This window comes from Narcine bancroftii, unplaced genomic scaffold (assembly GCF_036971445.1).
Source record: "Narcine bancroftii isolate sNarBan1 unplaced genomic scaffold, sNarBan1.hap1 Scaffold_232, whole genome shotgun sequence".
NCBI classification, from domain to species: Eukaryota; Metazoa; Chordata; class Chondrichthyes; order Torpediniformes; family Narcinidae; genus Narcine; species Narcine bancroftii.
Window position 1 is genome coordinate 1 of NW_027211967.1, and position 15,194 is coordinate 15,194.

Sequence of the window (15,194 nt, forward strand, 5' to 3'; positions counted from 1 at the left end):
TGTAGAGGGGCGAGGGACAGGGGTTGTAGAGGGGCGAGGGTTAGGGCTTGTAGAGGGGCGAGGGACAGGAGTTGTAGAGGGGCGAGGGACAGGAGTTGTAGAGGGGCGAGGGACAGGAGTTGTAGAGGGGCGAGGGACAGGAGTTGTAGAGGGGCGAGGGACAGGAGTTGTAGAGGGGCGAGGGATAGGAGTTGTAGAGGGGCGAGGGACAGGAGTTGTAGAGGGGCGAGGGACAGGAGCTGTAGAGGGGCGAGGGACAGGGGTTGTAGAGGGGCGAGGGACAGGGGTTGTAGAGGGGCGAGGGACAGGGGTTGTAGAGGGGCGAGGGACAGGGGTTGTAGAGGGGCGAGGGACAGGGGTTGTAGAGGGGCGAGGGACAGGGGTTGTAGAGGGGCGAGGGACAGGGGTTGTAGAGGGGCGAGGGTTAGGGCTTGTAGAGGGGCGAGGGACAGGAGTTGTAGAGGGGCGAGGGACAGGAGTTGTAGAGGGGCGAGGGACAGGAGTTGTAGAGGGGCGAGGGACAGGAGTTGTAGAGGGGCGAGGGACAGGAGTTGTAGAGGGGCGAGGGACAGGAGCTGTAGAGGGGCGAGGGACAGGAGCTGTAGAGGGGCGAGGGACAGGAGCTGTAGAGGGGCGAGGGACAGGGGTTGTAGAGGGGCGAGGGACAGGGGTTGTAGAAGGGCGAGGGACAGGGGTTGTAGAGGGGCGAGGGACAGGGGTTGTAGAGGGGCGAGGGACAGGAGTTGTAGAGGGGCGAGGGTCTGTATGAGTAGAGGAGCCGAGTCGAGAGATGTAGAGGAGCGGGGGATGGGAGGTGCGGTGGACGGGAGGAGTCGGGACGGGAAGAGCGCGAAAAGAGAGGAGCGTGAGAAGAGGAGCGCATGTCGGGAGGAGTGCGGGATGGGAGATGCGTGGGGACTGGAGGAGCATGGTAGCACAGGACAGGAGTTGAGTGGTACGGGAGGGTGGGGGGTCGGGAGGGTGGGGGGTCGGGAGGGTGGGGGGTCGGGAGAGTGGGGGGTCGGGAGGATCGGGGGTCGGGAGGATCGGGGGTCGGGAGGATCGGGGTCGGGAGGATCGGGGGTCGGGAGGATCGGGGGTCGGGAGGATCGGGGGTCGGGAGGATCGGGGTCGGGAGGATCGGGGGTCGGGAGGATCGGGGGTCGGGGCTGGCGGAGCTGTGGGGGGAGGAGGGTTGGGGTCGGAAGGTGGGAGGAGCAGGGGTGGGAAGTGGGCGGGTCCTCATGCTGACCTTCAGCTCCTTGTACAGCGCTAGCGTGGATGCCAGCTCGTGCTGCAACACTGACAGTCGCCAGCTCTGCGCGTGCACCGTTTCCTGCATCTCCTTCACCATCTTTGTCAGGATGGCCGGGTCGTCAGGCAGCACGTAGGCCCCGTGGTCGTGCCCAAACGCCTCCTCGAAGTGCGCCTCCTTCTGCACGTGCTGCACTGTCTCATTCACCATCTCCATCAGCTCAGCCGCCAGGACGAGATCCCCGATCCGACCCCGTGCCCCCTCCCCTTCGGCCCCTCCGGGCTCTGACCCTGACGCCGTTGGCTCCTCCACCATCTCCTCGGGCGGCTCCAAGGGGGTCTCGGCAAAAATGGACGGCAGCGTCTGCGCCGTGACTGGCTCCCCCGGCCGAAAGTGTGCTGAGCAGATCAGTGGGTGCCGGAGTCTCTGTGGGAGAGAGGGGGGAAGGGAGAGAAGTGGGGAGAAGGAGGGGATGGAAAAAGAGGGGGAATGAGAGAGAGCAGGGGGGAAGGAGAGCGGGGGGGGAGGAGAGCGGGGGGAGAGGAGAGCGGGGGGAGAGGAGAGCGGGGGGAGAGGAGAGCGGGGGGAGAGGAGAGCGGGGGGAGAGGAGAGCGGGGGGAGAGGAGAGCGGGGGAGAGGAGAGCGGGGGGAGAGGAGAGCGGGGGGAGAGGAGAGCGGGGGAGAGGAGAGCGGGGGGAGAGGAGAGCGGGGGAGAGGAGAGCGGGGGGAGAGGAGAGCGGGGGGAGAGGAGAGCGGGGGGAGAGGAGAGCGGGGGGAGAGGAGAGCGGGGGGAGAGGAGAGCGGGGGAGAGGAGAGCGGGGGGAGAGGAGAGCGGGGGGAGAGGAGAGCGGGGGGAGAGGAGAGCGGGGGAGAGGAGAGCGGGGGGAGAGGAGAGCGGGGGGAGAGGAGAGCGGGGGGAGAGGAGAGCGGGGGGAGAGGAGAGCGGGGGAGAGGAGAGCGGGGGGAGAGGAGAGCGGGGGGAGAGGAGAGCGGGGGGAGAGGAGAGCGGGGGGAGAGGAGAGCGGGGGAGAGGAGAGCGGGGGAGAGGAGAGCGGGGGGAGAGGAGAGCGGGGGAGAGGAGAGCGGGGGGAGAGGAGAGCGGGGGGAGAGGAGAGCGGGGGGAGAGGAGAGCGGGGGGAGAGGAGAGCGGGGGGAGAGGAGAGCGGGGGGAGAGGAGAGCGGGGGGAGAGGAGAGCGGGGGGAGAGGAGAGCGGGGGGAGAGGAGAGCGGGGGAGAGGAGAGCGGGGGAGGAGAGCGGGGGGAGGAGAGCGGGGGGAGGAGAGCGGGGGGAGGAGAGCGGGGGGAGGAGAGCGGGGGGAGGAGAGCGGGGGGAGGAGAGCGGGGGGAGGAGAGCGGGGGGGAGGAGAGCGGGGGGGAGGAGAGCGGGGGGGAGGAGAGCGGGGGGGAGGAGAGCGGGGGGGAGGAGAGCGGGGGGGAGGAGAGCGGGGGGGAGGAGAGCGGGGGGAGGAGAGCGGGGGGAGGAGAGCGGGGGGGAGGAGAGCGGGGGGAAGGAGAGCAGGCGGAAGGAGAGCGGGGGGAAAGGAGAGCGGGGGGGAAGGAGAGCGGGGGGGGAGGAGAGCGGGGGGGGAGGAGAGAGGGGGAGGGGGAGGAGGAGAGAGAGAGAGAGAGTGGGGAAGGAGCGAGGCAATAATTCCATATTCACCAAAACAATTCAGCTCCCCTATCATCTCTCCCATTTCCCATCTTCTGCTACCCCGACCATGTTCCCCTTTATCCAATCACCCTTTTATGCCTCTCCTACTCCTGTTCCCCTGAACCCCAATCCTCGGTCCATTGGCCCATGTTCTTCCCAATTCTGCCTCTTGACCTCATTCTCTGAAACCTCACCCCCTGCCCTTTGACTGTTCACCCATCCCTTAACCTTCGCCTCCAACCACTTTGACCCTCTCCCTAATGAACACTCCCCCCTTGACCCTCTTTTGTGGTCTGCCCTTTGTCCCCTCCCCTTTCACACTGTCGCCCTTCGACTCTCAAGCTTTGTGAGCCATCCACCCTCTTTAACCCCGTGTCTCCATGGACTGTGTCTCAATAATCTCTCACCTTTGACCTTCCACTGTCCCCTGACCATGTATTCCTACCATCCCATCCCCTTTGACCTGCTACCCCAATGCCTTTTCCTCTATGACCCTGACCTCCCATGACCCTCCCCTTTGACCCTGCTCTCAGGCCCCTTGACCCCACTCGTTCCTCTTTGACCCTGCCACCCCTGCCCTTTGACCCTGGCTGACCTGCAGCTGGAGGCTGCACTTCCTGCGCTCGGGCTCGGGCCGGCGGCCGACGATGGCCTGGAGCCAGCGCTGGCGGAGGCCAAGGCTGTGGGGCAACGGGTGGAGGCGGCGGCCAGGTACGGCTGGGCAGCCGGGGACGCAGCAGCTAGGTGGCGACAAGGGGGCCCGGGCCCGGGAGCGGACGCGGGGTCGAAGCCGCGCTCTCCTCGGCATGGCGGCCGTGGGCACCTTCTATCTCGGCGGCGCCCGCCAGAAGTTCCGCCTCTTCCGCTGCCCAATGGCCCGCCGGTCGTGCCTGGCTCAAACATGACGGAGCCCTCCCTGCTTCATTCGGTCAACAAGGGAAAGGGGATCCTGCATGAAAGATGGCTGCATCCCACAGTGGCCACCTTTCCCCGAATAGGCTTGCATTAAAGATGGCGACACCCTTGTCTTCACAATTTCGTCTCACAAATGGCGATTTAGACGCCATGACGTCAGCCAAAACACCGGCCCGTTCAAGGCGTTGCCATAGTGTTCCTGCAGACGTCGATATTGTTTGGCGTCTCGTTCAAAGATGTTCAAAACAGCTTCCGGTTGCTTCAAAGATGGCGACGCAAAGGCGGATCCCCGAAGTGAAGCCCGTCTCCTGCCAGTATAAAACATGGCGTCGCTGCTCTACTGGCAGCTACGGTATCAGATGTGTTGGTGGCCAGGTCACGCGTCTCAAATGTTTCCCGCCCAAAAGCCGAGGCCAATAATTCCTTCTTGTCTATTTCTCTTCCCTTAGGCGCTCTCACGTCCTACATTAAATGTAGAAAATCCTCCGAAAGGCGCCGGTGGAACATTTTAATTTATTTGTTGACGTGGCTTCCATGCTCCGGACAAAGATGGTGACTGCGTGTTTGTCCCGCACACCGAAGATGTCCGACCCGCCCACCGCTGCTCCGCAGATGCAGTGCGGAATTGCCCCTCAGACCAAGATGGCCGAATCATGGACGCAGTCCGGAATTGTCCCTCAGCCGAAGGTGGCTGCTGTGTGAATGCAGTGCAGAGATGCCCCTCAGACCAAGATGGCCAACGCCGAGACAGAGTCTGGAATTGCCCTTCAGTCTAAGATGGCTGCCGCCCAAACGAAATACGGAATTGCCCCTCAGACCAAGATGGCCACCATGCAGTCACAGTGCGGAGTTGCCCCTCAAAACAAGATGGCTGACGCATGGATGTATTCTGGAATTGCCCCTCAGCTGAAGATGGATGATACTGTGTGGAGATGCCTCTCAGACCAAGGTGGCCGAAGCATGGACGCAGTCTGGAATTTCCCATCAGCCAAAGCTGGTCACTGCGCTGATACAGGGTGGAGTTGCCCCTTAGACCGAAATGGGCGACGCATAGATACAGTCCGGAATTGCCCCTCAGCCTAAGACGGCCACCACTGAAGTTTAACCCCCATTTAACATGGCTACCCAGGCCACTTTAGGGGGAACTGATTAGTTGCCTCATTCTTCCCACCACATTTGGAGCAACTTTCACCACCCCACCCACCCCCCCCCCGCTCCTCCCCGACCCGTGGTTGTCAGCCCAGTCTGGATGGTGCAGGGCGAGCTGCATAAAGGTCGGACCACACCATGTCTGTGATGGGAGGATGGGAATGGGTTGAGGCTTCCAAGAGACAATAAGTTCTTGTGAGTCACTATCTCGCAGGATCTTTCCTGCACCCAACATCAGCGCCTCAACTTCCCCAGAAGTTTGCGGAGGTTTGGTTCGACACCAGAACCCCAGGTAAATTTTCACAATGTGAGGTGGAAAGTGCGTTGACTGGCTGCATCACTGTCTGTTGTGGGCCATCAACTCACCCTGAGAGTAAAACCCTACCAAAGGTAGTGGACGCAGCCCAGGACTTCACAGGCAAAACCCTCCTCACCAGCGAGAACATCTACGGGGAACGCTGCCGTCGGAGAGCAGCAGTGACTATCAAGGACCCCCATCACCCAGGACATGCTCTGTTCTCGCTGCTGCCATCAGGGAAGAGGTCAAGGGGCCACAAGACTCGCACCAGCAGGTTCAGGAATAGGGGCCACTCCTCCACCATCAGACTCCTCAACTCAATCAGGGGCTCAGTTAAGGACTCTTACTCATGCACTTTATTAATTCCCTCCATATTGCAGTCAGTTTGTTTTCATTTCTTTCTTTGTTTACATGTCTTTTTTTTTGCGCGACCATTTAGTGGTAATTCTGTTGCGCCAGCAGGAAAAAGGGGTCTCGGGTTGTGATGTCCTGTATGTTCTCTGACAAGATAAGTGCAAAAGTGCTGGGTGGTTTGGACCTTTAATGATTGAACAATAGAATGTGACAGCACAGAGAACAAGCCATTTGGCTCCTCTCGTCTGTGCTGAAATATCATTCCACTAGTCACGCTGATCTGCATCCATTCCATAACCCTCCAGGCCTCTCCCTTCCATGTATCTATCCAGTTTATTCTTAAAACTTAAGAGTGATCCAACATTTACCATGTCAGATGGCAGCTCGTTCCACACTCCCACCGCTCTCTGAGGGAAGAAGTTCCCCCTAAACCTTTCACCCAAAAACTGTGACCTCTCATATTGATCTCCCCCAGTCTAAATGGAAACATCCTACTCACATCCACTCTGTCTGTACCCCACCCCCCCATAATCTTATCAACCTCTATCAAATCTCCCCTCATTCTTCTTCGCTCCAAGGAATAAAGTCCCACCCTGTTTAATCTTCCCCTTAACTCAACTCCTGAAGACCCAGCAATATCCTAGTAAATCTCTGCACTCTTTTCAATCTTACTGATATCCTTCCTGTAGTTCGGTGACCAGAACTGCGCACACTTCTCCAAATTTGGCCTCACCAATTTCTTAAACAACCTCCAGATATCATCCCAACTCCTGTACCCAATACTTAGATTTATAAAGGCTAAGATCCCAAGAGCTCTCTTCACAACCCTGTCCACCTGCGACACCACTTTCAGGGAACAATGTCTCTGTATTCCCAGATCCCTCTGCCCCTCCGCACTCCTCAGTGCCCAACCATTCACCGTGTATGTTCTACCTTGGTTTGTCCTTCCAAAATGCAGCACCTCACACTTGTCTGCATTAAACTCCATCGGCCATTTTCCAGCTGGTCCAGATCCCTCTGCAAGTTTTGAAAACCTTCCTTGGCGACAACAACGCATCCAATCTTAGTGTCATCTGCAAACTTGCTGATCCAATTTACCACCTTATCATCCAGATCATTGATACAGACGACAAACAACAATGTTCCCAGCACCGATCTCTGAGACACCCCACTGGTCACAGGCCTCCAGTCTGAGAAGGAACCGTCCACTACTGCTCTCCGTCTTCTCCCACACAGCCAATTTCAAATCCAGTTTACAACCTCTCCGTGGATACCCAGTACCTGAACCTTCTGAACTAACCTCCCATGCGAGACCTTGTCAAAGACCTTACTAAAATTCATGTAGTCAGTCCTTGGCTGTCCAAATACTTGTATATCCTGTCTCTCAGAACACCCTCCAGTAGTTTACCCACTACCGGTGTCGGGCTTACCAGCCTGTCATTTCCTGGTTTATTTTTGGAGCCTTTTTTAAACAAAGAGACAACATGGGCCACTCTCCAATCTTCCAGCACCTCCCCCGTAGCCAAAGACATTTTCAATGTATCTGCGGCAGCCCCTGCAATTTCCACACCAGGCTCCATGAAGGTCCGAGGTAATCTCATGTCCGGCCCAGGGGATTTTATTCACTGTAAGGCAGCAAAACCTCCTCCTCCTCCTTAATCTCCATCTGTTCCATGAACCTCCTGCTTGTTTCCCTTCCTTCCTTAAACACGATGCCAGTTCCTGAGTAAATACTGATGGAAAAAACTGTTTACGATCTCCCCCCCCCCCCCCCCCCCCCACCCATGAGGCTGCGCACAGAGATGACCACACTGATTCTCCAGGGTCCAATGTTGTCCCTGAATGTTTTTATAAAACTCCTTTGGAATTACCTTCATATTACCTGCCAGAGTAGCCTTGTGGCTTCCTTTCCCTTCTCATTTCCTCCTTGAGTATTTTCTTGCTTTTTCTGTTCTCTTCAAGTACTTCGTCAGCTCCTTGTTGCCGATGCCTGCTCTACACCTCCCTCTTCCTCTTTAACTAGATCACCAACGTCCTTTGAAAACCGTTCCTGGTAACTCAGCCTTTAATCCTGACAGGAACATGCAAACTCAGCACCCTCAAGATTTCGCCCTTTGAAGGCCTTCCACTTGCCGACCACATCCTTCCCAGGAAACAACTCATCCCAATCCATTTCTCCTGGATCCTTCCTCATTTCCACAACATTGGCCTTTCTCCAATTTAGAACCTCAACTCAAACGACCAATTAACTTGAAATTGAAGACATTATGGTCAGTGTTCACCAACACTTACTTCTGTTAGCTGGCCTGTCTGGTTCCATAATAGGAAATCATGTATTGCATCCTCTCTCATTGGTAGTACATATTGATGGGGACTGACACGGTAAACATTGGGGAGTGTTGTAGAACAGAGAGATCTCAGGGTACAGGGACCGACATAGTGAATTGAGGGGTGTGTTGTAGAACAGAGACCTCGGGGTACATGGACTGACACGGTGAATGGTGGGGAATGTTGTAGAACAGAGAGACCTCGGGGTACAGGGACTGACATGGTGAACAGTGGGGAGTGTTGCAGAACAGAGAGACTTTGAGTTACGGGGACCAACACGGAGAACAGTGGGGAATGTGTTAGAACAGAGAGACGTCGGGGTACGGGACCGATACGGTGAACGGTGGGGAGTGTTGTAGAACAGAGAGACCTTGGGGTACAGGGACCGAGTCAGTAAATGGTGGGGAGTGTTGTAGAACAAAGACCTCGGGGTTCTGGGACCGACATGGTCGGAAGAGAGGGGGAAGGAGAGGGTAGGGGAGAGGTGGGAGAGAGAGAGTAGGGAGGATGGGGATGGAAGGAGAGGGTAGGGGAGGGGGAGGGAATGAGTAGTGAGGATGGGGATGAGAGGAGAGGGAGGGAGGAGGGGGAAGGGAGAGAGTAGGGAGGTTGGGGATGGAAGGAGAGGGTAGGGGAGAGGGAGGATGGGGATGGGAGGGGGGATGGGAGGGGGGATGGGGGAGGCTAGGGAGGATGGGGATGGAAAGAGAGGGTGGGAGGGAGAGTCGGGAGGATGGGGATGGAAGTAGAGGGTGGGGAGGGAGAGAATCGGGAGGATGGGGATGGAAGGAGAGGGTGGGGAGGGAGAGAGTAGGGAGGATGGGGATGGAAGGAGAGGGGAGGAGGGAGGGAGAGAGTAGGGACACAGAGTGAAGCCCCCTCTCCCCATCCCGTCACACTGGGACACAGAGCCAAACTTCCTCACAAACAGGGTCAGTTTTTGCTGAGAATTTATTTTGTATTGTCCCACCGATGTTCAGCTACATTCGACAGTTGTCCTTGGAGCAGAGATAGGCTGCGTGTAAACCACTCTCCCTGGCTGATTCCCCCCCCTAACCCCGGGGTCACTGGGTAGTGACGGGGAGCAGGGACTCTGGCTGATTCCCTCCCCCCCCCCCTAAACCCAGGGTCACTGGGCAGTGTCCCTGGTTGTGGGGCTGGAGAAGGGTTGGGGGGGAGCGGGAGAGGGGGGTCAGTTCCTCACCAGGAAGACGGCGTTCATGCAGATGATCGCCAGGATTGCCAGGCCAAAGGAAATGAGCAAGAGCTGTCCAAGTTACTCGCAGCATTCCCCTCCTGAGGCCTTAGAGCAGGGGTGGCCTGGGTCCACCATACCCAGGCCCCTCCAGGGAAGGAAATTAGCCATGGGGGCAGACCCGACCTGGGAAGGAGGTTCCTTCTCTTCTCCCTCTCCCTCCCTCCTCCTCTCTCTCTGTTTTTCTCCCCTTTCCTTCCCTCCTCTTTCTGACCCCTTCCTTCTCCCTCTCCTCCATTCTCTCCCTCTCTCCCCCTCCTTCCCTCCCTTCTCTCCTTCTCCCTCTCCTTCCCTTCCTCTCTCTCTCCATCCTCTTCCTGTCTCTTTTGCTCCTCTCCCTCTTTCATCTCTTTCTTTCCCTCTCTCTCTCTCTAACCCAGGGATCACATTGAGCTGCGTGAGACCCCTCTGCGACTGGGTGAGACACCCGAATTGGGCAAGACCCCCAGACTGAGCAAGGACTTTGAACTGGGAAAGACCCCTCCAGGACTGAGGGGGACCCCTGAACTGGGCAAGACCTCTCTAGAAGTGGGTGAGATCCCTGGACCAGGTGAGACCCCTAGACCGGATGAGATCCCTGGACCAGTTGAGACACCCAAATCGAGTGAGACAGCTCCAGGACTGGGCACCCACTCTCTGCACCTCCCCTCCTTCTGCGCCCCTTGCAGCTTCCTCAGCCGGGACCCCCAGGCACCCCTCCAGAGCAGGCTGTCCCCCGTCCGGTCGACCACCAGAGGGGGTCCCAGCCGCGTCCCTGGACCTCCCAGCACCAGATAGGTGCGGCTTGGCCCCAGCCCCAAGCAGCCACAAGACAAGTCCCGGGATGGCACCCAGAGGTGGCGAACCCCGGGGACCAGGGGCCAGGACGGTGGCCGGTAGATGGAGGAGATGGAGACTCGGAATCTCCGCCAGTCACCCAGCTGCCGGGACCCAAAAACCCGGACCCGGATCACTGAGGGGATGGGGGAGGGAGGTAGTTGTGGGAGGAGGGAGGTAGAGGGGAAGGGAGGGATGAGAGGGAGAAAGGAAGGAGAAGGGAGAGGGGGCAAAGGGAAAAGAGGGAAGGGGATGAGGTTGGAGAGACGGGGAGAGGAGGTGGGAGAAGGCAGAGAAAGGTGAAAGGTCAGATTGTAAGGGTCAATTCACTCCTCTTCCTTTTCAACTCTCAATCTCTTTCTTCCCTCCCTCTCCCCTCATCCCCCTCCTTCAAACCCCACTCCCGCTCACTCTGCGCCTCCTCTCCCAAACCCACCTCTCCCCTCCAACACTCTTCTTAACCCCTCCCCTCTCTTCCCACATTAACTCCACCCCCTTTCTCCCTCCTCTCTCTCCCACCCTCTCACCTCCCTCTCTCCTGCTCTCTTCCATCTCTTTTCCCCAACTCTCTTCCCCCAAGTCTCATCTCCCCTCCCTCTTCCCCCCTCTGCCCCTCTCACCCTCTCCTCTCATTCCCACAAACAGGAACTCACCGTATCCCTTGCTGCAAAATTCCTTCAGGTCCATTTTAATTTTCCCAGTGGAGGGTTCACAGTGTAACGAGCAGTTGGTTTCTGCAGGAATCACAGGTTCTTAGTAACGGTCCCGTCACACTCTCAGGGTGGGACACAGAGTGAAGCTCCCTCTCCCCCCGTCCCATCACACACTCCCGGGGTGGAACACAGTGTGAAGCTCCCTCTCCCCCGTCCCGTTACACATTCCGTGGTGGGACACAGAGTGAAGCTCCCTCTCCCGTCCCGTCACACACTCCCGGGGTGGAACACAGTGTGAAGCTCCCGCTCCCCCGTCCCGTCACACATTCCGGGGTGGGACACAGTGTGAAGCTCCCTCTCCCCCATCCTGTCACACACTCCCGGGGTGGGACACATAGTGAAGCTCCCTCTCCCCCCGTACCGTCACACACTCCCGGGGTGGAACACAGTGTGAAGCTCCCTTTCCCCCCGTCCCGTCACACATTCTGTGGTGGGACACAGAATGAAGCTCCCTCTCTCCCGTCCCGTCACACACTCCCAGGGTGGAACACAGTGTGAAGCACCCTCTTCCCCCGTCCCATCACTCACTCACAGGGTGGGACACAGAGTGAAGCCCCTTCTCAAATGTCTCTTACGTTTCATGGGAGAAAGGTTTGTCAGTGGCGAGTTTGTCAGACCCTCTGGTAAACCTACGAGACAGCCAAAGGAAATATAAATACACGTGTAAACCCCACCACTCCTGGTCCCCCTGTTCAACACCCCACTCCCTGACTCTGTAACCCCCTCCACTCCCCGTGTCCCTGCTCAAACACCCTCCCTGTCTCTGTAATCCTCTCCACTCTCAGTGCCCCTGTTCAAACCCACTACCTGTCTCTAACCCCTCCACTCCCCGTCCCCCATTTTAAACCCCCTCCCTGTGACCCCCTCCACTCCCCGTCCCTTGTTCAAACCCCCCTCCCTGTCTCTGTAAACCCCTCCACTCCTCATCCCCCTCCCTGTCTCTGTAAACCCCTCCACTCCCCATCCCCCTCCCTGTCTCTGTAAACCCCTCCACTCCCCGTCCCCTTGATCAAACCCCCTCCCTGTCTCTGTAACCCCCTCCACTCCCCATCCCCCTGTACAAACCCCACTCTAACTGTAACACCGTCTGCTCCCCAACCTTCACCGACCTCCGGGGACCTTTCTGGGCCGATGATTCCAGCGCTGGGCCCTCTGGCCTCGAGCACTACGCCGGTGATCCTGGAAATTGGGCTGCGATTCCCCGCCAATGTGGTGCAGTGCTAAGAAATGGAGAAGCCATCCATGATCGAAAATGCATCACCCGTCCCCTCCCCTACACCTCCAATCAATCGACCAAAGAAAGTAGCATGAGGCTGTGGTCTCAGCATTAGGGGGATGGTTTCAGGGTTAGGGGGTGGTATCAGGGTTGGGGGTGTGGTATCAGGGTTAGGGGGAAGGTATCAGGGTTAGGGAGGTGGTATCAGGGTTTGGGGATGGTATCAGCATTAGGGGGTGGTATCAGGGTTAGGGGGTGTTATCAGGGCTGGGTGGTGGTGTCAGGGTTAGGCATGATATCAGGTTGTGGGGATGGTATCAGGTTTAGGGGATGGTATCGAGGTTGGGGATATCAGGGTTAGGGAGTATCAGTGTTGGGTGGTCATATCAGGGTTAGGGAATGGTATCAGGGTTAGGGGGTGGTGCCAGGGTTAAGGGGATGGTATTAGGGTTGGGGGGTGGTATCGATGTTTGGGGTATGGTTTTGGGGTTAGGGGATGTTATTAGGGTTAGTGGGGTGATATCAGGGTTAGGGGCATGGTATCAGGGTTAGGGGGTGGTATCGGGGTTAGGGGGATGATATCAGGGTTGGGGGAGGTATCAGGGTTGGGGGTGTGGTATCGATTTTCGGGGGAAGGTATCAAGGTTAGGGAGGTGGTATAGTATTTGGGGATGGTATCAGCGTTAGGCGGATGGTATTATGGTTTTTGGGTGTATTGGGGTTAGGAGGATGGTATCGGGATTAGGGGGTGGTATCATGGTGTGGAGGATGGAATCAGGTTAAGGGGGTGGTATCAGGGTTCGAGCATGTCATTAGTTCCAGTGGCAGGAATAGACCATTCAGCCCATCAAGTCTACCCCACCATGTAATCATGAGCTGATCCATTTTCCCTTTCGCATTCCTCACCTGCCTTCTCCTAATAACCTTTGATCCTCTGGCTACTCCTGAAACCATCAACCTCTGCCTTAATCCTACCCAGTAACCTGGCCTTCACAACCGCCAGTGGCACCAGATTCCCCGCCCTCCGGTTGAAGAATTCCTTCCGTGTAACGTTTCTCAGTGGGCGCCCTTCAACACTCACCGTACTCTCTCTGACTTCTGCATTTGATTTGCCACTTTCCTGTGCATTCTCTGAATCTGTCCGTGTCCTTTCTGCATCCACACTGCAGAGACACAGAGGGATTTCTTCAGCCTGCTGGTGGGGAATCTGTGGAATTTGTTCCCACAGGCGGTTGTGGAGGCCAGGTCCTTGGGTGTGTTTGAGGCAGAGATTGGTCAATTCTTAATTAGTCGGGGAGAAGGCCAGGATGGTGGGGCCGAGTGGGAAAATGGATCAGGGATCAAGGGGTTGAATGGCCTATTTCTGATGCAATGTCTTCTAGTCTAATCAGCATTGGTGGGGTGTGGGGGGAGGTGGTGTTACACAGATTAATATGGATTGTATTTTCCTGCAGTCCCTGGAATGCAGGAGGTTTTTTTAAAGAGTGGGTGCAGCATCACCTTTGGGTGCACAGTCCCCTCCATGTGCTTGATTCAAGTTATTGTATTACGTGAAACTGCCTTTACCTGCTGTCAGGCAGACAGTTTCACCATCGGTAGGAATTGCCTGGAGTGCCTCTTGCAGTCAGAGAGAGAGAAGCAAAAGAGAATTCTCCCCCCTCCCCAGAGTCACCAAGTGTCCGTGGATTCACCTCCAGCTCCCACAGGCCCACAGAGTCCAGTCCGAACCATCGGTGACCCGAGGTCCAGATCCAAACCTCCGACCTGGTCAGGACCCCTTTGGCACCCCCTCGCATCCCGGTTCCGATGCCCGGTAACTCCTTCAGCCAGTTTCGAGCCAGACTCCAGGAGTCCGCAGCCCAGCACGAGTCTCCAGACAGTGCTCTCCAGCAGATTCCTCGCCTTGAATTGCCAGCAGCCTGCCGCAAGCGTGGGTCTTCCAGCTGCCGAGCCCCTCACTGGTCACCATTCCATGCTTCATCTCCTCTGCTTCGCCTTCTCAGACAGAGGTGTGGGGGGGGTTCTCCCCTTTTTCTGGTGCCCTGCGCTAGTCCTTTGTTCCCCTCGTGGCTGCTGCCGATCACTGGCGCCGCCATCTTGGGAGCAGACTCCGTGTTTGCGGGATTTTAAATAAACTTCTGTTGGCTCCTTTAATGGGCCATTAAAAGCTTTTGCAGAGCTGATGTCAGTCGACTGGGCAGTTGGACCCCCACAGGAGCGCTGTATTTCCACTCCTCACAGGTCCGCACCAGCAGAAATGCTGTTGTTCCAGCTGGTTCCAGCAGCACTGCCATGTTCACAACTCCTTCCCATTGTGAGAGATAATAGATTATAGGAAGTAAAGTTAGTATGAATGAAATAAAGAATAATAGACTAGACTAGAGGAAGTTAAGTAAGTGCTGAATAGGGATGAATTCCGATAAGAGTGTGAGGAAGGGTTACGCAAATATAATAGAAGAAAGGTCTTATAGTGATAGAAAGAATTAGCAAATTCTGCATATAGAATTAGTAACTCCTGGGGGTTGAGATGTTTGAATAAGAACAAAGGTAGATTCATGAATAAGGACAATGACATGATGGGACCCAGACAGGATACCCCATGGTCTTTCAAGTTTACACGTAGGCAGACAGAATTACCAAATGCCAAACCAATCCAGGAGGCAGAATGTTAAAGGTGGGGGGGGGGGAGGGGTTATCTCTACACTGAAATGAACTGTATAAAAGTTAGATGAGCCCCAGTATGTGTGTGTATTCCCATGGTAAGGGGAAGCACCCAACTTTGCACTGTTGTACAATAAATGTTCTTTGTTCTCAATTTTTGTCTCGAGCAATTTCTGTGAAGGTACATCTGTTTCTCACAAATGGGGGCTCGTCCGGGATCCCACTCCCTCCACTGACAGAGTGCCCGACGACGTGGGTAGGTGCACCCCGGCTGATTCAGCTGGACTCACAGACTACGGGTGACTGGTCAGTGGATGAAGCGAGTGATATCCGAGAAGAGGCATTGAAAACAAAAGACAGGAGGACATTAAGGAAGCACGCTAGGAATAGCTACTGGATCCCGGTAAGAGGAATTTATTTACCTGCTAGTATGGGAGGAGTAAGTAGCAAGGGAAACAGTCCTGGAGAAGGATGGGAAGATCAGATACCTAAACATAGTCCTTTAGGATTAATGTTATCTGATTGGGGTATGGGGAAAACCCGTGGGAAAGATAAACAGACCATGGTCAGGTATTGCTAT

At 56.5% G+C, this 15,194-nt stretch overlaps 1 protein-coding gene across 1 annotated transcript in view; it reads right to left on the bottom strand.

The window, feature by feature from the left end:
- Nucleotides 1–9,474: 9,474 nt before the first annotated feature.
- Nucleotides 9,475–15,194, bottom strand: part of LOC138750699 (uncharacterized) — a 34,933-nt gene continuing 29,213 nt past the window's right edge. Inside the window, exons 4-7 of the mRNA XM_069912762.1 lie at nt 11,847–11,957; nt 11,313–11,366; nt 10,678–10,758; nt 9,475–10,160 (exon numbers count right to left, since the gene is read on the bottom strand). Of these exons, the coding sequence (XP_069768863.1) occupies nt 9,592–10,160; nt 10,678–10,758; nt 11,313–11,366; nt 11,847–11,957 (815 nt within the window). The 3' untranslated portion in view covers nt 9,475–9,591. The remainder of the gene's footprint in view (nt 10,161–10,677; nt 10,759–11,312; nt 11,367–11,846; nt 11,958–15,194) is intronic.